Here is a 23366-nt window from a genome sequence, read left to right on the forward strand (position 1 = left end):
CTCGGGATTATGCTCAGCCACTAAATAAACAGTTCCACAGAGTGTGTGAAAACCTTGCTAAGGCACAAGTGGAGTTGGCCGATTTCAATGCCATGCTCCCCACAGAAAATACCTTCTGAGCCCGACCATCAAAGCGCTTGTCGTCCCTATCCGGAGGGATGGTAGGGTACGCCGCCTGCCTCGAGGTGGCCATAGCCGCCTGAACCACCAAACTCTAAGGAGTGGGGCGAGTGGATAAATAGCTGGGGTCGCCAAGGGAAGGGCAGTACTTTTTTGTCAAACATTTATTAACAACCGTAAAAGATTCCAGGGACTGCCAAGCAGCTGCCACCCTTTTCTGTAAGGTGAGATAAAACGGTAACACCGGGTCAGAGGACGACCTTGATCTAAGATGTCCGTTAGATCATCCTGTACAAAGTCTTCTGGAGGACTGGAAAAGCCCAGATACTCCGACACCCTAGCCATGAGCCTCCTGTATGAAGACTCAGCATATGCCCCAGGCTCAGGCCTGCCAAATTCCACTTCCGGAGAAGTGTCCAACCCAGTGGCGTCATGAAGGTTTTGCCTCAACTCCTCCAATTGACTGTCTCCAGAAAAAAATTGGAGCCACATCAGGTTCACCAGGGTCCTCAAAATCAGACCTTTCTTCCTCTTTATAAATGTCGTCCAGAGGGAGTTGAAACCCGAGTCAATGCCGGCTTCGAGCCTTTCGTAGGTTGCAGCGGTCTCGCTGGGGATGAGGGCAAAGACCTAGAATCACGTCTCTTGCGACTTTTACGAAGCCTTGTCCGAACAGGACCTCGAAGGTTCCTGATGCGAGTCGCAACACGGACCCAAGACCGAAGGCGTGCGAGCCACGGTACAAGACCGATCCTGGCCGGTTTCATTAGAAGGCACGACCGGACCCGTACCCTGCGATTGACATATCGCCAACATTTTCTCCTTAAAGGCAGCACATTTCTCTGGAGTCGAGGACTTCGTCGGGCATGCCACTGTCCTCGCAGCTCCATCCTCCTAGGAGGACGGGGAAGGCGACCGGTGACGGTGCTTCCGAGAATGCTGCCATGAGGAAAAAGAATGGCGGGAACCACTCTGGGACCAAGCACCCAGGGCTTCCTCCCGATGCAGAGAGTCGCCACTCGAGTCGTCGGTGGACATGCCTTTGGATTTCGACTTACGGGACTTAGAGCCCCTACCTACCTGGAGACTCCCCTTACGCTCCTACAAGGCCTTGGCAGTTAGCGACTGGCATTTTGAACAGTCGTCAGTGTCGTGACTCTCGCCCAACCACCACAAACAAATGCGATGCGGGTCGGTGATTGACATTTTTGACTTGCAGCCCCGGCAAGTCTTGAAGCCAGGCCACGGAGTCGGAGGGGTTGAAGAAAAAGACATCTCAATGATGAAACACGAGGTGCGCAGAGTTTCCCAAAGCAACACGTTCGCAGAAAAAACGGAACTGAGGCAACGGGCACCGTATGTCCTATTTCTAACATCCGGTGATGTCGCCCTCGACGAGGCCTTCCAGGGACATTGACCTGATGTCATCGACGCAGGACGCCCTCCGCTGAAAAGATTTTCCAAGTGCACAGCTGTGGACATTACATGTCAAAGATGTGGAATACGTTGGAGGACACATACCATTCGAATGTCCCAGCCAAATACCTGGGAGAGAGACGCAAACACCTGCAAAAGTAGCAGCTTTCCCAGGCAACTGCATGACGTTATAAGAAGTTCCCTGACCAGAGAGGGCAGAAATAAGTTACATCAGGGGTCGAAATAAACGTAATCAGCAGGAGCTAAAACTAGCTCCTGGTTATTGAGCATCTGGGGAACCAGGAGCTAGTAGCCAATATTTAACTTATTTGAGATGCAAACTTAAACTGTGTATTTCATATACAATCCATGGTGCTTCTAATGTTTCTTTATAGACCATTCCAAATACAGAAAGTTAATGTCACATGGATATGTTTTATGGCACCAGATGCCTCGGAGTCAAAAGTAGCTCCTGGTAGCGGTTGGTTTCAAGCTAACCAGGCTCTCCAGGGCCTTACATACATTTATTTTAAAAAGAATAAATATAAATTACGTTTTGAGACAGCTGAAGTGTAGCAATAAAGAATAAATGTGTAATGCTCGCCTCCAAGTCTTTAATACAATCAAGACTGTGCTGTGAGCTTGGGTAATCGTTGGCGTTGCTTGGCCACACAAAATGGAAAAAACTGGGATACAAAATAGTGTTCATGTTCAATCTCCCACTTTGGGATGAGAAAAAGCTTGCCACAATTGCACACTTGGATCTAAAAAGATTGTGGGGCATTTCACCTTGCGATTCCCGTTTAGGATGTGGAAATGTTCAATGAATCGAGTAAGAACAAATTGACCACCCAAATGTACACAATGCTATGTTCCATGGTTAAACAAATACAAATTGGCAAACTAATTTCTTTGGTATCCTCTGCAAATAATGTTCGCCTGTAAAAAAAACATTCAGAATCCCACAGCTAATAACAGCTGCCACTCCCAAATCCAGATCTGAAAATATGTCGGGTTCTTCAAAATGCTCATCCTGACTGTTTGGGGTAATTTTCTTACATTTAGCCTAATATTTGAGCATGTTGCTAACCTGCGAAACAATAGTCCATTTTAGACAGTGCACAACCAAGGGTCTGTGTTAAATGGCACCAATAACAGAGGTAATGCTAAATGAGAATTATATGCAATTTTGGTGCAGGCCTACACACCGTGTCATTACGTTTTGACTTAAAGAAATGATCACCCATTTGAAAATCATGTTACAGTCTTCAAATCATATACAAACAAGAAAAAAACGAGTTCTATATCAGAATATAGGCAAGCCACTGTCAACTACTTTGACACCCAGATGCAGACTGCTTACAGAAGCGTGAAGCTTGAGAGCACACTTTTGCTGGACTTCGTTCCTTGACACTTCTGGTCCATAAACCTAATTGACAAACCCTACCAAATCTGGCAACCATTAGACTTGCCCCTCGCATTTCATAATCACAGGCACCTCTCAACTTTAATAACCAGTTCGCCATGCACTACTTCATGCTTCCACTCACACTTCATGCTCTCCTTCATTAGAACCGACTCTAAAACTCAATTTCCATGTCTGCAGTAAATATACACCTCCTATCCATTGAAGGCAACCATAGGAGCAGGCATTGGTATTATCCCTCCCTGACAACTTCATTCCCTAACCAATTAAGATAAGTCAACCGCCTCTTGACATCTGGAGCTTTATGCATGTATTTTGTACATGTCTTATTTTCCCTTTAGGATTCCTATGCAACTGTTGTCAGGCTATCACTCTTCTGTAAAGAACACAAAATCTGGACGGCTTTAACCAGAATATGACTTTTTAATATGCTTCTGTTCAAAGCACAATTGTCTCCTCAATCAAGTAAATGCAATAAAATGTATTCAATTTAGCTCGCTTTGTCCAGTGTTTCGGCCACTCCAACCAGCTATGTAACTGATGCTACCCAAGTAATTAACAGAACCATTAATACTGTCAGAGCAAGAACTACCAAGGATTGTGGTCAGACAGTGTGCTTTTCTAAAATGCAATGTTTTCGTCCCTGCAATTTCTCAGAATTGCATTTTTATTGTGTGCCTGGGAGATTACATTGTTCCCAAATAAACATCTGTGCTACAACCCGAGGTCCACCCCCCCCTCACCCTCCCAAACCCCAGATCATACTCGTACCAATCTTCCTCCTCTGCAAACTCTTGCTCCCATAGCTTCTGCCAACCTCCATTCCCCCTCAAATTTCCCTACTCCCTCCATCCAAATACTCCATTCAACAAAAATGGTGTGCCGACGTCTATCAGACATTCATACACTCATACTGGTCTCCTTGATTGATTGATTGATATTTTATTTCTATCGCGCTCGTACACAAGTGTTTCAGAGTGCGACAAGGCAGGGGAGAGGAACAGGGGAGAACAAAACAGCAATCTTACTAGGCCCAGTGACATTGAGAACGCGCAAGTGCATGGGAGAGGGGGAAGGGAAAAGTGCATGGAAGGAGGGAGAAGTGGAAAGTGCGAAGCAGGGGAGAAACAGATAAATAACAATAAATAAATAATAAAGGCAACAAACAGTGGTAATGCAGCCATCTATTTGCAAGTGTTAGGTTTAAGGCAGCAGACAGGGTAGGTCTGATAAGTGCAGGAAGAAAAAGGGGGGGCTGTATGGGTACAGATACAGACCCCAGTGCAAGGGGTGGCCCGGAGGCAGTGCGGAGGGTGGCAGGGTGAGCAGGTACCTGGGCCCGAAGGACAGAGGGTGGCCAGGTGCACAGTGCAAAGAGAGAACAGATCAGCAGGTGAGAGGGGGAGCGAAGGCAGAAGAAAAGAGGAAGGTCTTGAGGTGCTTCTGGAACCGGAGATGGTTCTCCAAGTTTTAGAGTGGCAGGGAGGCTGTTCCAGAGGGATGCCCCAGCCGAAGACAGATCTACCCTCAGCTTGTTTCTTTGAAAAACGACTGACCCTGAGGGAGTTGGAGGTAGAGGAGCGAAGGGCTCGGGAGGGGAGGTATTTGCGGAGGGATAGTTGAAGGTATTTTGGACCCAGGCCCCAGAAAGCCTTGTGGACAATGCAGAGGGTTTTGAATTTAATCCTTGCATCCACTGGGAGCCAGTGGAGAGATTTCAGAACTGGAGAGATACGATCCCAGGGCTTGAGGCCAAGGACAAGTCTTGCAGTCCTTTCTGGATTAGTTGCAGAGGGCAGAGAGTAGAGGCAGGTAGATTTAGAAAGAGGCTGTTACAATAGTCCAAGCTAGTCCTTGAACTACCCTTTTAATTGCCACCACTTCCTTAAGCCGTCACCCTGAGTCACTAAAATGCCCAAAAAATCTAATTTGCAGCTATTCACTGCAATCACCCAAAACTATTGGTGATGGCTATCACTGGAACCAATATTTCCTGCCATGACACTGTCACCCTGGTAGCCCTTCAGACAAACTTCGATTACCTTTTCAGTCCCCTCTTCTGTCCAGAAAAGGTTGTGTTGCGGGTCAGAATCGTACAAAAATGTCGACCCGGGAACTGCGACGGACGAAAATGCTGACTTTCTTTTCTTCTTTTTAACCCCTCCCTTACAACATATATATATATGTGGGGGGTTAAGTGTATAATATTAATAATGGGGTGGCTGCGGGGGGTCTCCCCCCGCATATATATGTGGTGCAAAGGGTTAAAAAAAAGTCAGTGCTGGTCCCATGATCAGCAAGAACACTCTTGCTCACCATTCTAAATTCGCTCCAGATCTGTCCAACTCCTTGCTCCACCCAATTTATCCCCATCCACTGCCAACAAGAACCCTCAACTACTTATTTCAACCTTTGACTAAAAACCTCCCCACGGATATCACTGTGTTAATGGCTGACCTGAGAATCTCCAAGATGGCCTTGCCACTCCAACTGGCAAAAAAACACACTAATCAACATACATACTCTTAAAACCCACTTACAACTCTCCATCTCGCATTCCAATCTACCACCTTGGTCTTCTCTGCTCTCCCAACTATCCCCAGTGGACCACTAATCTTACCATTATCCCCCAAAACTCCCCATATATGCCTAAACAAATTAAATCCCAACACAGGGTCCACTAACCAAACAAAGTCAATATTGCTTCAATCCCTTCATTCATCTTGCCCCTTCAATTGAACTTTCTTTCATAGAATTCTACTATACAATGCCCACCACCTTTAAAGATTACTACCCTTACTAGTCATTCACCCCTTCTCAGCCGCACCCTCATCCATGGATTTCTGCTATGTCCCCTCAGATGAGGGCCATCAGCCCTTAAGCTAAGGGGTGTATCAGCCACTTTTACTCCCTAAAAATAGGCAAATACTCGCACAAAATAAAACTAGGGAGTAAAAATACTCCCAACAAAAAATGGGAAACAGACACACATGACCTTGTTTTCCATGGATATGTTTGGACCAGCAGTGCAACGAAGTAACACAGGAAGAAATTGCTATTACTGCCTGATTGGAAGTCATAAACCTGTATCTTTTAAAGTGTCAGAATAACTAGCTGCAAAGAAATATATATTACAAAAACATTTCCGTTTCCCAGTTAAAACATGTTTACTCGCTTATAAAATACTCCCATTGGGAATAGGACTAACATTTTTACTCCCTTAAAAATCATGGAGCACAGAGTACCACAATATGCCACAAATCCGTATTTCTTCCTCTCCCCCAATCCTCCTCAGCACCTACAAAGATTACCTTCTGACAGATTATCTCTATACCGCCAAATCCTCAAATTACACCCATGTTATTTCCTCTGCTCACACAATGCTAATTATTAATGACCCCTCAGGTGATGCTTTCTAAAAATGAAACATCCACTCATTCTTCCCTTCTCACATCTTCCCCAGTCTCCTATGTATGCCACTTCTCCCTAGGCCCCCCCTGCTGAAATGCTACCCATCCTTCACTATGCAAACCCATTAAACACTGCAAATGACCCCTTTGCACTATAAATAACCAACAAACTTGCACCAGTCGCCTCCACTCAACTCTCCGCCCTGTTAGAATTTTCTGCTTAACTGGTTGTTACAAAACAGAAACTGTTACACCTCTTCTAAAGAAGCCATGTTCTTCCCAAACACCATTTATTCTACAGACTGGTGGTCTTCCCCACCTTTATCAAATCCTCTGGTTTTCAACCACAGCCAACTATCTTGAGGAAAGCTTGCTTGCTGACCCTCCCGCCCGTGTAATCAGAATCTTGGAGCAAGCACTCTACTAAACTGCTGTAGTTGGATTGTCTTTACCACTGCAGACCATGCCCCACCCCTTTTCCCTCCATGCTGCTGCTAGACCTTTCTATTGCCTTTGACAATGTGCATCATCCCCAACTGCTTCAAACTCGTTCCTTCTCGGCTTAAAGGGCACCACAATCCAATAAGCATCTATCTCTCGCTCAAGGAATTCCAGCACCACCTCTTTGACAGCCTGCAACCCCACCATCGCAGGCTATCTTCATGGATATTTCACAGGCTTGCTCCTCTTCACCATGTACACCTCCACCCTCGGAACACTAGTGACATGTAAGAGGAGTTTGGCAAGTAGGGGATCGGAAACCAGATTGAGTGGGCAAACAAGAGTTTGAATCAAGATCAAGGTATTAGGCAATGTACACCACCCAAAAAGATTAGAGAGAAAGAACATGATACAAACAATGGAAGTTCATATTGAGGGAGGGGTAAAGGGTGGAATTTGTTATTAACAATAGAAAGAATAGTAGCATGATTAAAAAGGTGGAAAGGACAGCAGAACGAAGAATTAAAGAGGTCCGGTTAGGAAGGAAATGGACACAGAGCAGATGAGTGGGCAGAGAATCACTAGGAGCAGAATCCTGGGTGAGGCCCAGAAAACAGGTGCAAACATGGAACAGGTACTAAAGATGAGGGTAGAACAGCAGAAGTAAAAGGCACGTTTTATCAATTTGAGAGGTAAACTTGGAAGCAAAGTTGGAGGCTGAAAGTGAAGGATCAGAAGCCTACAGGACCAACAGAAGGTTAAGAAGGCAGAACAAATGACAAGGGTGCATAGAAAGCTAAGTAATGTATTGATAGGACTGTTTCCCATGAAATACACCAAGATTAGAACACCAGTTATATAGGCGAGAGCAGGAAGGTCACCAGGAGAACACATTTCCTGCCTGTGACATTAAAGTTTGCAAATGGAATGTGTGGTCGGGAGCGTTAATCAAGATTGGGATAGCCTACAAGAAGAACAAAACGGCAAAAATAGCATTCTCAAGTGAAAGGAAAAAGAGGAGTATGGCTTCGAAAGCGAGCAAAAGGGTGAAGAATGGTGGACATCGGCAACACAAAGTTATTAAAGAAACAGATTAAGTAGCAAAAGTAGGAAGAGGGGTAGCAGAAGGACTAATATAATTACAAGAAGAAATTATCAGTGGTGAGGAAGAGAAGAGCAGACATAGGATAATCGTAAGGGAAGTTTTAAAAGATCAACTCAAGAGAAAACATGCGAGTTGAAAGGGAGGAAAACTGTGCCAGGTGTAAAGTATCGGATCAGGTGGAAAAAGCATGAATAGTGGGATGAAGACTCAAATAAGACTTGGTAGAACCATAAGCCACAGAAACTAACCAGGACCAGGACTGGGTCATCTTACCAAGTTGCACAAGGAGATGGTAAGGTAGTCTTATTCGGCTAAGCCCTTCATGGTGGGACAGGAGCAAAGAGTCGAGATGAAAATGGAAGTAGCAGGATGAAGGCAGTGCAAGGTGGCAGGAGGGTGAACAGTCTAATCGCTCAGAGGGGTCTTGCACCACTACACAAGGAGGACACAATCAAGGAGTCTCCTGCGTTCAGCCCATTTTAGCCAATTCGGTGCAACACCATTCCTCTGCCCACACTATGCAGCACACTTCTCACGTGGTTTTACTTTTGCACACTTGGGCCCCATTACAACATTCCCTCAAATTTGTGTGCCTACAAGTCCCAAAACCACAGGCTATCCTAGCCTTTCGACTCAGTGTTCACCACCAGGACTCAAAGATATCTAAATCTAGTACAACAGCTGCATCCATGCTATCCCAGAGCCCCCCTTTTACACTAACCCCTATCTTCAGGATTTTAATGACTTGTTTCTCATTGCCACTTCTCTCGATCAGCCTACGTTTCCTGTGTCTTCCAGCAACTGACTCAGTAGTAACCTCTTCCACCACAATTTGTATGGTTCACCTATGTAAAATCGAGTCTCTTTCAGCTTGTTAAAAACTAATTGGCCTAGAGCACACCTTATTTAACATATAGTAAATGATTTAGGGTAATTAGTTGGGTGCGGGAGAGAATATCAACCCTGACACTGGGTTGTATCAAACTATGAGTAAACAGCAGGTGACCACCAATTTGTGGAACACTCCCGTCCCCTGCACACCCTAGTGTTGCAATAACAACCAAATGCTCATATGATTTCATAAAATAAAACTTTATAAATTGATGATCTTGTCATCAATGGGTGTTTTAAGCATTTGGTTGTTATTGCAACACTAGGGTGTGCAGGGGACGGGAGTCTCTTCCAGCTTGTTTCAACCATATTTGTTTTGACTGAGAAAACATCCAGTGGGCTACAGGCCACGATCAGTGCATCAATCGACTAGGCAATTTTTTATGGCTATTGGATCCTGCTTCCTATGAAATGGAGCAACAGAAAATGCACAATTATTTTGAAAGGATAGGGAGGAATGTGCCTTGCATGCACATCTCCAAAAGGGCTCTCTGTTCTTTTGCCACCAGGTTTTTTTGACTAGTTTCTTAAATGAAAATATTTAATCGAATAAACTATTTTTGATATATTTGGGGGGATCCCACCCCCAGGCCCCCATTTACTTAATGCCTAACCCCTAACCATTTTTATTTCATTAACCCCCCGTTAGTTCTATATTCGTTTTTTCAATTAATATTTTTTGTAAACTAACTCATGGAATAAACAACTGGCAGCAAAACTGTATACCCTCCACAAGAGTCTCCCCCTTCTAGTTATTCTTTGGGAGCTCATGAGATATTTGCATAATCAATATACTTTTAGCTGAAGCACCCATTTGCGTGTGCATCTCAACCAGTTTGGGGTTGCACGGCACTCCGACTACATTTCGCAGGTGGCGTCTTGCAACAGGGAGCAATCTGTGCCAAGTGCTCCTTGTGAGATTCACAGGCCTAGAGCAGACTTTGCAGAGGTGTACAGTTTCCCATAAAGATGCACAGATCTAAAAGTGGAAAGAAAGGCTAGAGTGCCATAATTGTCTTTTTCTTTTTGTAGGGGACAGGGGTCTTTCAGTGTTCGAAATTGTTGGGAGCCATTTAGATCCTTCTAGCCTAGGAGAGGCTGGTTAGCGCAAAGCAAACATGCACAAAAAATTAACTGAGTTTTTGTGAATGTTAATGAAGAAGAATTAAGGACATCAAGAACACATTTACACAATGCATCAGACAATGTACAAAAAGGTAACATTTTTATCTCCTGTAGAAGTTAATTTGCAGTGTGCTGTGCACTAGCTCCTCATTCCCCAGAGGTTGCTTCTGACTACTGGGTGATACCCGACACCCAGGAGCTGGTTTTAGCTCCTGCTCATTGAATCTATTTCAAACCCCTGTTTTAGTGAATTTCTGTTGTGCAGGGCTCTGATCACTTCCAGAATACCTGGGGCTCCACAGAAACCAGGCCTTCCTACAATGCATATTAAAGTCCTGGGAGAGAGGGAGTCCGTTCTCTACCCCCAGCCCTCAAAGGATGTGTTAAGGAGGGACTGCTGAATACTGCCAACCATGGACTTCAACTCCCATCTGCCACACACTGACCCAGGAGTTTGATGGAACTTCACACCCAGATGTGCAAAAACCTCTTTGGTCCTGTAGCTTTCCAGAATATTACAGACGCTAGACCAATCTGAAGCTTTTTATCACACAACCACCCATTAAGACGTACCCAGAGTAACCCTCCGATAACTACTAAAGGCAAAACCATAAGACTCAAAGCGAAAAAATAACCATCTCATCCCAACAGCAGCCACCTATACCCAATCTATGCTACAACCCTCTAATCTGACGCAGCCCCATGCCACAGCAATAACCAATTTAAACACAGCAATAAACCTACCACAAAAGGTTACATGGTGCACATACCACGGAATGCAGGCATCAACCTGCCTGGTTCTCAGGAATTGCAGTTACCACACAACACAATCCACACCACATACTCTAGACAATGCACACATCAAACCAGCATAAACATATACCTGTCACTGTGTGTGGCAAGTACACCCTTTTATCGGTAATGAAAACTTGGATTAAACCTTACCCTTCGAATATCCACAACTAGGAAGTCCTGAACATAAGTGAGCCCAAAGGTTAAGCAGTGAGGTGGTGCACAACAGCCCAACCTCCCTAATGAATCTAAAGGACTTATCAGCACTTGCCACAACAACATACTCCCTAATGATGTATCCCAATGGCATAAAGGACTTCATCGTGTCACAACTGCATCTCCTGCCATTCCCCACATCACTCTGGATCCCTCCACCACTCACTCCACCCAGAGAACACCACAGTCCACCAGTCAAATCTCACCCACTAAGACATCTAGACGGGCCTCCCTTAAAGGTGGAATATCAACAACAATGTGGTTGTCTCAGCATAAGACTAACAAGCAGGTAAGTAGGGAATTGGGCTCAACTCGCCCACAAATAAATCCCTAATACAAATCATTTTATTCATCTGGGTGAGAAATACCAAGTGACTTTTTCAAAATGTATCCTGTCAATGCAATTGCTTATATGAATGCCAGTCCACCCTAAACATCCACTAGTCACCCGCAGAGTGCAAAGTAAATCTGATCTACAATTTAGTACACTCTAGCAGCCCATTCTTTGTGAAAATCCGTTTCCCATTCTTTGTGAAAATCCTTTTCAGACTCATGTTGTATCTGCATTTGCCTTAAAGAACAGTCAAACCTACCATCATCCTTTGTACGGTAAGAGTCGTAAATGTAAATGATCTTCCTGACCTGCGTCAACCCTAGAACATTTTGTTTGGAATTGGCAATTATTTTTCCTTACCCTAGGTAAAGGGAACTCTTGTTCCCCTCTTACCTAGTCTTGCTCTTTATGGGTGAGCGGTTTAGGTCTCTCCATAGTGTGTGATGGAAGTTGCAGTTTCCTATAACTCTTGGGCTTAGGCTAGGTTGCGCCCGTTGGGGCTCCCCATGTAATTTCTCTTTAATGTACTTGGGTGAACTACTGTTCATCCCCCTTACATTTTACATAGTGAGCCAGCACACCACACCTTTATGTGGAGTGCTGAGGAAATGCACTCTATCCCCTTTCTTACTTGCCTGGTAACATTTATGTTACAATGCCAAGTTAACATGAATGGCTGGTGGCAGTGTAACTACTGTGTTTTAGCCATCCTCACCCGCAGGCTGTCAAATCAGCCGCAATAATGTAAAGGAGGGCCACCATCTGCTAGAATGGTGGGCTCCTTTTTTCGTCATTTCTCGTTTGCTTGTTTGAGATCTACTGCCAATCTAGGAGGGAACGACCTTGGTTGAAGTTTCGTCTTCAGCGGGAATCCCTTCTAATCCCTGCTGAGGCTCCAGAGTGTCTGAGAAGGCAGGAAGCGAGGGAGAAATTCAATCTCTGCAGCCCTTTGTCTCTCACCTTGCCTGGAAGGAACCAGTTCCTACGGAGGGCTATCTGTCCTGATTGGAAAGCCAAAACACCCCTTTCTGTAAACTCGAGGGAGAGTTTGCAGAAGTTGTGCTGTTCCTAATAAAAACTCGGATCCTAGAAGCTGCTGACAAGTCGGCCACTGGAGCTGAATCCGAAGAGGAAGATTAAGAAAAGACGTCTCTAGCGATTTCCAGCAACCGGAGAACCTGCTGTGTAACCGGAGCCTGATCCAACCGTCCTTTCAATCGACCTGGGGGTCCTGAATGAGATTACTACCCAGAGGCCGATGGGATCCACTAGTCCTGAGAAGACAGGACTAGTGGATCCCATCAGTCTAGTCTGATGGGATCTAGAAGTAGTCTGCCCCTACTGACCCCCTCCCTTCCCTTCTCATCCCTAAGATTTACCCTCTTCTTGTCCCCTACCTCACTTCCTTCTTCAACATTTGTCTCTCCTCCGCTACCTTTCCCTCTGCCTTTAAACATGCCACGGTCATCCCCATACTAAAGAAACCTTCTGCTGACCCATGCCTCACCTCGAATTTCAGACCCATCTCTCTTCTCCCTTTCCTTTCCAAGCTTCTCGAACGCCTTGCATACTCTCAACTTTCATCCTTCACCACTAATTTCTCTATCCTACCACCCTCCCAATCAGGCTTTTGTCCTAAACACTCCACTGAAACTGCTCTCACCTCTATTCTGAACTCCCTTCCTACTGCCCGTCATGCTAAACAATCCTCTATCCTTATTCTCCTTGATCTCTGTGCAACCTTTGACACTGTTGATCATCCCCTCCTACTTCACACTCTCTCCTCCTTTGGCTTCAAAGGCTCTGTGCTCAACTGGTTATCCTCTTACCTCTCTTCCCGCTCCTTTACAGTCTCCTGGGGTGTCCGGCCCTCTCCTAACTATCCTCTTGATTATGGCGTACCCCAAGGCTCTGTTCTTGGCCGTTTTCTCTTCTCTCTATACACCTCCCTCATTGCCCCCGTTATCTCCTCGTTTGGCATCTCTCACCACTTCTATGCCGACGTCACTCAACTCTTCCTCTCCTTCTCCTTCTTCTCCTTCTCAACTGACCTCCACCTACAGCTTCTTCCTGCCTCTCTGCCATCAAGAACTGGATGTCTTCCCGGTTTTTCTCTCTTAACAACGACAAAACAGAAGTCTTATTTTTTCCCCTCTAACTCTCTTCCCCCTTCCTATCCTCCCCCTTTCATTCACTTCCCTCCCTCCAATCTCCCTATCTCTTCTCAGGCTCGCAACCTAGGCGATCTCTTCGACTCCTCTCTCTCCTTCTCCCAACACATCTCCCTCACTTCTCGCTCCTGCCGCTTCCACCTCTTCAATATTCGCAAAATCCGCCCCTCTCTCACTTTCCACGCTACTAAACTCTTAATCTCCTCCCTTATCTTCTCCCGCCTCTTCTACTGCTCTTCCTTACTCTTTGAACTCCCTAATTCTCACCTTGCCCCTCTTAAATCCATCTACCACTCTGCTGCACGCACCCATTGTCTCCTTACCTCCCGTGATTCCATCTCTTCCTCTCTCTCCTACCTTGGCTAGCTTCCTTTTCACTCACAACTTAAATTTCAATTTCTCTGTCTTGTCTTCAAATCTCTTCATGGTCTTGCCCCCCCTATCTCTCCTCCCTTCTCTCCTTTCCATTCCCTCCGATCGGCTGACCATTTCCTTCTCACTTCTCCTCCTCCTCCTCCTCCTCCTCCTCCCCCCTGTGCCTCCTCCTCCCTGTGCCTCCTCCCGTTTTCGCTCCTTCCAGCTCTTAGCTCCTTTACACTGGAACTCCCTTCCTCTTGCCATCCTTTCTTCCCCCACCTTCCCTTCATTCCGCACTTCCCTGAAATCTCTTCTTCTCCATCCTCCTCCTTGAACCCCCACCCCCTTCTACTTCCCCCTTCTTCTCTTTGCCTAACTCTCTCCCTCCCCTCCTTACCCCCCTTTCCCTCCCTCCCTTTCCCCCTCTTGCCCTCCTCCTCCTTCACTCCACCCCCAACCTGTCCCTTCTCCCTTTCAGTTAATTGCTCTTTCCATTGTTTTGTTGTTTGATTGATTCATATTGTTATGCTTCAACAGTTTACCGTTCATGTTTTATGTATCATATTGTTCTTTGTACAGCGCTTTGGCGTAAGGTGCTTTATAAATCAATAAAATAAAAATACAAAATACATGCAAAACTAGCCATCCCGCGACATGCTGTGACCTTGCTGGGCTGCAAAACGCCAATACTAGGTGACCTCAAGCCTGAGTGCGGTGCATGGTCTTCAGAAAACTTTGTTTTTTTCAAAAACTTTGGTGAACTCCTGTTGGACCTCCAGAGACACAAATCAAACCCCTGAACTCCCCTCACCAGAGTTCAGGACAGAGTGAAGAGCATTTGACCAGTGATATTCGTTCATCTGTTCCCTGTGAAAGGGTGCCAAATCCACAGAGCCGTACGTAGCTACAAATAATCCTTTATTGAAGTCTCCTCGGAGAGACTGACAGTTTTCCTTCAGTGTCCATTTCTTCAGTCTGCTGACCAAGAATCCATGGACCAGATCCTGTGCTGCTGCTTCCTGAATGCATCCACCCAGAAGCTCTTTTCTGCTGAGGTACTGTATGGGCTTGGGTAATACTTACCTTAAGTCTTGCGTGAATCACGTTAGGCTGAGTGGGTGATTTTTGTCATTGGGAGTATGCACATACCGTTCACCCAGGCCTAATGCTGGAGCGCATATAGGGAGCCTTCTATAAAGTCCCTGAACACTTAACTAACTCTAAAGTTAATACTCGTTGAACAAGATATCCTCTGGATCTCTGGCTTTTCTGCAACTGAAACCTATCCTGACCTGCCTACAACTGGCCCCTAGACCACCAGGGTCCCTCTTCAGCCTCTGAGAAAACTCCTCCTCTAGGGAAGGACTTTGATGACAAGGTCTAGGACTTTGATGACAAGGCTTCTGTCTTAAAATTACAAGTGTAAAGGTACTTACTTGTAAATGAGTTAGTGTTGTAACTATCTCTGCAATTGAATAAGTTAATGTCTAAAAGTTAACTTACTTTAAGTTGCTCCTTTAAAAAAGTATAGAAGTTAGTTTACTAGCTTTGAATAGTGGTTCACACGTCGAAAACAATTAATGGAGTTGGTATTTCTAAAGTAAATGAGCGTGAAAAGTCTTCCAATAGGATTTACCCACTGACTAGCTGTGTGCTCTTCTAAATGTGCGTTATTGGGTATTCCTTTCTCCAATCTGCTTTAGTGCATTTATAAATCAGTCTTGGAGTTAATACTTGTCCAGGTTGCTTGTAGCCCCTCTGAAACAGTATGGGATACATTACTCACCGTAATCGTATTTCTGATGCTTGTATCTGCGTAGAGTCGCATACTATGCATAGTCCGACTTCTAGTGGTAGTCAAAGAGCATTACAGTATTTGTTTTTTCGAAACTTAAAAAGGGGCGACAGGCCGCGTCAGTAATACTATGCCTAGTGTGACGTTCACTGTACCCATGGTCTCTCACGCGTCAAGATCCCTGTCTCAAAAAGTATAATAGGTTACTTGCGGACCTTGAATAGCTGTTGCTATTCTTAAACTGTAATATTGCTTTATTAATTCACATAATTGCTCTTACGTGCCTGACTGAAGTCACTCTGTGTGTGGTTAGACGAGCTATTGGTAAATTACCCACCTGTTCGGTTGTGCTTTCCCCCTAATTGCTTCTGGGCACTTCTAAAGTAGTTTCACTTGGTTCGTACTTGTCCTTGAGCTGCTTAATGCGCCTCTGGATAGTTTACAAGTTAAGTTACTTCCTTTAAACTATGTTCTTACAAGTAAAATTGGTGTCTAACTGTACCCATTCTTGATAGAAGAAAGTCATCCATGTTGCAAAATAGACTTGTAACAGTGTTGGCCTAATTATGTCTGCCTAAACTGAATAATACTGTATATTGGTACCAATAGGCCCTACTACCCTTGAATAACTTATTGTGTTCCGAAAGTATACCTGACCTAGATTAACTCCAAGAATAGCTTAATGCTATTCGGAATGTGTTATAGGTTTGACTTGCCTTGAATGCGGATTGTAATCTAAATAATTAGTTGGTTTTTAAATATGTTATAGTACTTCTAGTACTTACTTCCCCAAGATTTATAATGACCTACTTGTATTTACACCATTTATTTTTACAATACACAGTGTTTCATTGGACCATAGGCATGCTACAATTTCTTTGTACCAAGCTACAGCCCTCTCCCACCTAAAGGAAGCCTGGCTGCTGTCTATGCTACCAAATGTTCTAAGGTAGTACAGCCTTATACTAAGAGTGGAGTTTTGTACTGCCTCATGATTTCATGAAGCCCTTAATTGGACTTTACTGTCCCAACATCCTTCAAGGCACTGGCTGGTTTTCAGTCTTTCTGGCTTACCTTAAATGTGCCAGGTGGTGTCCTTAGCCTTACTGTGCTTTTCAGAGAGTATGTTGATCTGCATCATGTGCACACTTATGAACCCCAATCTGTAGCCAATCGCCTGGGGGCTCCCTTGTGACGGCCCACTAAAACACCACATAGACTCCCAACATCATAACCACTTAGCCTTGCATTTGATTATGATAAAAAGCACACAAACACTCTACGTGCTCCCAAAGTGTAGAATAACAATGTTGCCAAGAAGTGGGCCTGGGGTAGTCTGAGATTGCATGCATACCACCATTACATTAAGGAAAAGTCAATTTTTCAAATGATACCTGTGCAAAATGTTTCTCATTTTTCATTCCTTAGTGCCATTTACCATGCAATATCAGAATAGTGTCCAAAAACCATGCAAGCTAACAGCCCGAAATGCTGGGTGCATACCAAGCACAGCTGAGTGCTCCGGAAATGGTGCAAGTCATCCCATCTCTGAAGCACCAAAGTCCAGCAAAGTGTATTTAAAGTTTAATAATCACTGGCAATATGCCTGAACGTGGAAAGGTCTAGGCTTTAAAAACAATTAACATAAAATAAATTGTCTAAGAAATTTGTGAAACGTGTATTGCTGGAAATGATCACCAGATGCAAACAATGATATGGTGTTGATGACCAGAAAAGTACTAGTTCACAAATACATTCTTAAGGGTAATGTTCCAACAAACACAACTTTTCGATCCATCTGCACTTATTGACACTTCCGCATCCTTCAACTTGCTGTGCCAAAATACAAACGCCAACTGGCTGCTTCTCTACATCATTAATTCACGTTATTGGCAAAGCCTTCAATGCCCACAAGAAAAAGGGAATGTGCCTACCACTTACCAGAAGCCAGAGGTCGGATCCACTCCTTGCTGTTCAGATCGAGCCTCCAGAGGTCATTGAATGCAGCGTTGCAGCTGCTCTGAGTGCAGCCCCCAAACACATACATGGACTGATTTGCATCATAGTAACATGCACCTGAGTGGGACGAGAAGGGATACCTTCATTTAACAGCAATGCAGGGCTCCATGTTTTACAGTATACATGGCCAGTCAAGCAGCAGACAAACGTTCAATCTTAGTCAAGTCTAATCAAGAAGAAACATACGAATGCCTTGGATTCATACAGACACAAGAAAGACATTCATATTTTACCATTAAAGATGACCCTGCAAGAGAAGGACCATGTGGAAATGCCTAGAGGTTGAACTTTCAGTTTAGCAGTCAACTGAATTCTCCTGGGATGCCAACGGGCAAGATACTAACTTCGCCCATTTCCCCTTTAAAGATTAGTCTCTAGGTCCGGGGCCAACAATGTAAAAAGTATGGTATGGACTGGTGGGTGAAGTTGTCAAGCAAATCAATCTCTTTCTCCGGAATGTTCATGTATATAGTGATCTCATTGCAACAGTAGTGCACATGGATAATGTTTGAGAATGAATGGTCACCAACCTTCACATCCAACAACCAAAATGCAAACATGGCTTGCTTAACTTGCTGCTTGGGGGTAAAAGTGCCATTTGGAAATTAAATGCACACTGCTGCACCTGTACTCTAAGCACAAGTGAAACAGCCTCAGCCCAGGAAAATGTAAGCAAGGTTGCTCTGGAGTTGCTACTTCTTCATTTGGTATGTGCAAAAAGTTAAAGCTGCCCTATCCATGAACTACTTCTATTTTTTACACTCACTTAAAGTACAGAAACAACAAGATGATCCATAACAGGGCTACACGCTTCACACAACATAAAGCAACCAGACCTCAGATCTGCACAGGCTCACACATTGACTATTCCTAGTTTTAAGCTACAGACAGCCGGAGGCTCGAGCTTCCCAGTTCTTGCGGCTAAGCACTGGAACTCGTTACCCAACGCTCTCAGAAATGTTCCATCCAGCTACTCCTTCAAAAAATAAACCAAACTGTGGCTACATGAACGGGATGCCCTGGCTACATCACTTTAATCCATGCAGCTGTTAATTCTCTCACCTGCGAACTGGCTGTGCACTGTTTATACTGTATACTTAGGTCTGTTCCGCTCTTCTTTATGCAATGTTCTTAACTATTTGTAAATATGTGTAAAATGTATCTATTGCTGTAACCTGTAACTGCCTTTCACAACATGCGCCCAGATGCCCCGGGGCAAGGTGCGCACTACAAATAAAATAAATACAAATAGGGATTGAAATTCATGTGCAAGGATAACAGCACTTAGAAGTGTAGAGCATAAAAGGCAACATTCAACACTGAAGAGTAAGAGCAAGAAGAACTGAACGAGCCGGATCAAGCTTATGTGTAACACAAACCCAACTTAAAGTAACCCTGTAAGGGTGGTGTAAGGTTTTCTAAGCAGTTAAAATAGAAAAACGGCTGATAATTGACAAAACGCGAGTTGGTCTGAGGTGAAGAACTTACCCAAGGTCAATTTTGACAGCTGAATGAGCAATTCATTATAAAAACACAAGCATAATTTCGCCATCTGGTTTGAGACATTGGATAAGATCTTCAGCTAGTTCTCCCCCTCAGAGTTAGAAGAACACAGTCACTTACTCTGCCTAACTCAGGCTGGAGGACTGGTCCAAATATCAGCCCAAGTAACCTTTCCAATGATCTATGCATACTAGTCGGACATATTCCAAAGCAGCCCTATTACAGTTACATAGTCAGTCAATGAGCACGTTTAGATCTACATGCACTGAACGGTTTACAATGACAGTCCCACATAAAAACAAGAATAATCTTTCTGTATAATATGAAGGTAGGCATAACTACACAACACATGGTAGCTTAAGCATTAAGGTACTCACTGTGTGAGAATCGCTGAGTAATCGGGGTCCCTGGGTATGGATAGGTCCGGCTTTCCCACTGAATATTTCCCTCCTGGACCGCCTTGATGAAGCCATGATAGCACTGATGTGCCACACCTATAAAAATAAAACGGTTATTAGTGGAAGAGGACTAAAGTGCGCGAGTACTCAGCACTCTACACAAGCACAGAAATTGAGTTGCTCACAAACCAATGAAAGAGATTACTTGGAAATAACAGCAAGTACATCCTCCAAAAGCCCTAATGATTCAGTGGCTTGCATGAATTACTTGGCAGATGTTGGAACTGGCAAACATTACAATTCCTCAATCACTGCAAAACCGAAATTGAAAGAAATGCAATTGGAAAAATTAAAACTGCTGAACCGTAAATCACTAACCTTTTAAGTATTACAACTGCTGAAATAAATTACTAGTTTTACACAAGAATGATATTATAGCAGTGTTTGCCAAACTCAAAATAGTTGCTTCCTGAAGCGAACATGCACACAAATATAAAGAAAAATGAGTATATTTAGAATTTCAATTCAATTGTTGCTAAAATCATAACAAAAATGCAAAACCAGTACTTATAAATATATTTTCAGTATTGCAGTGAGGGGTAGACAGGTAAAGCAATTCACACTTAGAAGAAAACTAGCACAGAAACACAAATGTCAAACAAAAGTGCGCACCAGGAGTGACAAAGATGGGCAAGGACAGGATTCAGACAATACTGGAGCATAGGTGAGCAAGCCTTTGTTGATCACATAGAAGGGGAAAACAGGCATTGTAAGCCCCTTGTTCAACATTTTGAATACTTTAATGAAGTCCACTCCTAAACTTTGTTACTAAACCAAAACCAAAGCTTTGAAAATCCAAATCCAGAAGGCAAACAAAATGTATAATTTAGTATTTTCAAATTGTTAATAAACATTCTATTCCTTAATCTATTCAAGAACAGGACAGTCAGCCTCCATCAAAATGCACAAAGGACATATGAAATAAAAAGCACATGCAAGTAACAAGTGCAGAGGATTACCTTCTGAACAACTGTTTGTTCATTAGCTAGACTACCGAAAAAATAACCGATCTTAATTTAGCTGTGCCAAACCAAATTCTTTGGTTAAGTATTAGACACTGCATTTAGCCCGATTGTGTCCGTGGTGCCTGTCATTGATACCCATTAAGCTTTACAGCTGTCGGCACCTTGCTCTAGCACTAGTACCATCAAGTTGTGACCCTGATGTATGTTACGTCCTCTGGTTCTCCAGTTGCACTTAGAACTATACGCCTTATCATGCGCTCTCGCATCTTATTAACTTGTGTCCATCTTCTGCTCTCACTACTGTCCATCTTGGTCAGGCTGTTCACCCTTACACCACCCATCTACCTCTCCGGCCATCCCTTACCTACTGTAGCACCGGAATACCCTGCTCACTATTAGCTACTGCGCCCACTCGGCTACACCATGGGCTGCCTCCCGCCAGCGGCTAATGAGTACAATCACAACAATGCCTCCACTAACCAGTACCTCAATGCACCTGCTCTTTGGCTAGAACATTTTGCAAAGAAACCCACACCTAATCAACCTTGTGCTATCCACATCAGAAATAAGAGACTAGGATCCAGGTTCTGTCATGTGACTAGGCGCTCGTACTCTTTTGCCCGCACCGTGCCCAAACTCCCTGCACCCAGTCACAGCCCCCGTGACATGCATACGCTCCGCACCTGTAATAACACCATAACAGCAGACCCAGCAGCCAAAGCTACTCAGATCAAAGGCGTACTTATCAATGCTAGATCAGTCATTGCCCATGCGCTTGACATTGCTGACCTTATCACGACCTAAAAGCTTGACTTTATTGCTATATCTGAGACATGGTTACATGCAGCATCTGGTCCCACATTATCACTTGCCATACTTCGAGATTACAGTATTACGCGATGCGATCGTCACACGGCTCAATCTAGAGGGGGTGGTGTTGCCGAGCGGTATCAAATGTCAACCTGGAGTCTGCCGAACTAATCTCAGTCAAGCTACCTCCAACGCCCAACCAAACTGCCACCTTACACCTCATCTACAGACCACCTGGCCCAGCCTCCTCCTTTGCGGATGACATATTTACCTTATTACTAGATAAATCCAAAACTAACTCGCAAATCATTCTCCTAGGAGACCTTAATCTGGGATTCCGTGACCTCAATGACCCTATCACCATTGACCTTGCTAATACTCTAACCGACCTTAGATATACTCAGCACATCCTAGAACCCACACACATTAAAGGAAGGACACTTGACTGGCTTGCTGACACCAATAGCAACATCAATGTTCTAGCTAATACACCATACCTTTGGTCAGACCACCATATCATTACCTTTACGATTGAAGCAGCCTTACACCCTCTACCTACAACCGGGCCTGCCCTCCCTACCAGAAACAAAAGGAACATAACCAGAGAGAAACTACTCCCTCTTTTACTCCCCTCCCGTAACAAGCTCACATACTCCTGCTCCGATCCTACAATCCTTGCAGATACCTACAATCAAGCGATGCGCTCAGACTTAAAACTCCATTGCCCCCATTAAATTGAGAAAGCCTAAGCCGCATGCGCACCTTAATTCTTGGTTTACACTGCAGTTAAGAGTGCTACGCAAAGCTAACCACTGCGCTGAAAACCGTGGAGAAGCCAGCAGTCAGATGCTCATAAGGATGGCCTTATCCTAGCCACCCTTAACTATAAAGAAGCCATTTACCTTGCCAAAAAAAAAACCTTTTAATACCTGCATCTTGTAATCAGACTCGAATACCAGAGAACTACTCATGATCTTAAAGGAACTTGAATCTCATGCCACACCGCCTGACACTTTTATTAAAGACAGCAAGTGGTGGACTAATATCCAGACAGCCCTATTGAATAAAATCGCTTCCCTCCAAGCTAAAATTAAAGATAAACAAAATGGATTGAAGCTGAATAATCGTCAGCCCACTCCAATCACGACTCTTCCCATGGCATCACCTAAAATCAAATCGTTTGCCTTCTCGCCACTCACCAATGCCGAAGTGGAAGTCATCATCAATGGAATTAAACCGTCCAATTGCCAAGGTGATTCCTGCCCTGCCTCCATCATCAAGGAATCGGCTCATGACCTTGCCCCTTTCATAGCGGCTTTTATCAATTCCTCCTTTAAAACAGGTATTGTCCCTGACAATCTTAAGGATGCTTGGGTGATCCCTCTGCTAAAAAAAAGTTCCTTAGACCCGAGTATACCAACTAATTACAGGCCTATTACAACTGTCCCGTTCATGCTCACTACTTGATCATGCGGCCTACCTGCAGATTCAAGACTATTTGGAACTTAATAACCTCCTTGGTCTAAGACAATCCGGCTTCCGCCCCAGGCATGGACCGAAACTGCTCTGATAGACTTGAAAACGCAAATCGAAGTCCTGAAAGATAATGGGAAATTAGCCTTGCTTTTACTCCTAGACCTGTCTGCGGCCTTCGATCTGGTCAACTACAAAATCCTGTGCCAGCACCTCCGCTCTGCCGCTTACTTCTCAAATTCAGCCACTGCCTGGATTAGCTCCTTTCTCAGCAACAGACACATGAGGGTCTTCTCCCCCTCAGCAGCTGCTGACCCAGCCCCTATTACTCTATACAATGTGTTCACCAAACCACTCCTTGATGTTCTTGATTATCTGGGTGTCTCTTACAATAATTATGCGGATGACACCCAGATACTCATCCTCATCACAGGTGATCACATTGCAGACACCAAGGCATTGAATGAAGTATATTTGGTAATCCAGGCTTGGATGGCCCAACACAAACTTTGTCTCGATGATAAAACAGAGCTCATCCT

The 23366-nt window shown here is 44.3% G+C and overlaps 1 protein-coding gene across 4 annotated transcripts in view; it reads right to left on the minus strand.

Moving 5' to 3' along the window:
- Positions 1-23366, minus strand: part of FBXO42 (F-box protein 42) — a 1015376-nt gene that overhangs the window by 417004 nt on the left and 575006 nt on the right. For all 4 annotated transcript variants that reach the window (XM_069611109.1, XM_069611110.1, XM_069611111.1 and 1 more), the window contains exons 3-4: positions 19499-19615; positions 17541-17675 (exon numbers count right to left, since the gene is read on the minus strand). In XM_069611109.1, coding sequence (XP_069467210.1) covers positions 17541-17675; positions 19499-19615 — 252 coding nt within the window. The remainder of the gene's footprint in view (positions 1-17540; positions 17676-19498; positions 19616-23366) is intronic.

The sequence above is a fragment of the Ambystoma mexicanum genome, chromosome 8 (genome assembly GCF_040938575.1).
Source record: "Ambystoma mexicanum isolate Mex_15411 chromosome 8, UKY_AmexF1_1, whole genome shotgun sequence".
In the NCBI taxonomy this organism is placed as follows: Eukaryota; Metazoa; Chordata; class Amphibia; order Caudata; family Ambystomatidae; genus Ambystoma; species Ambystoma mexicanum.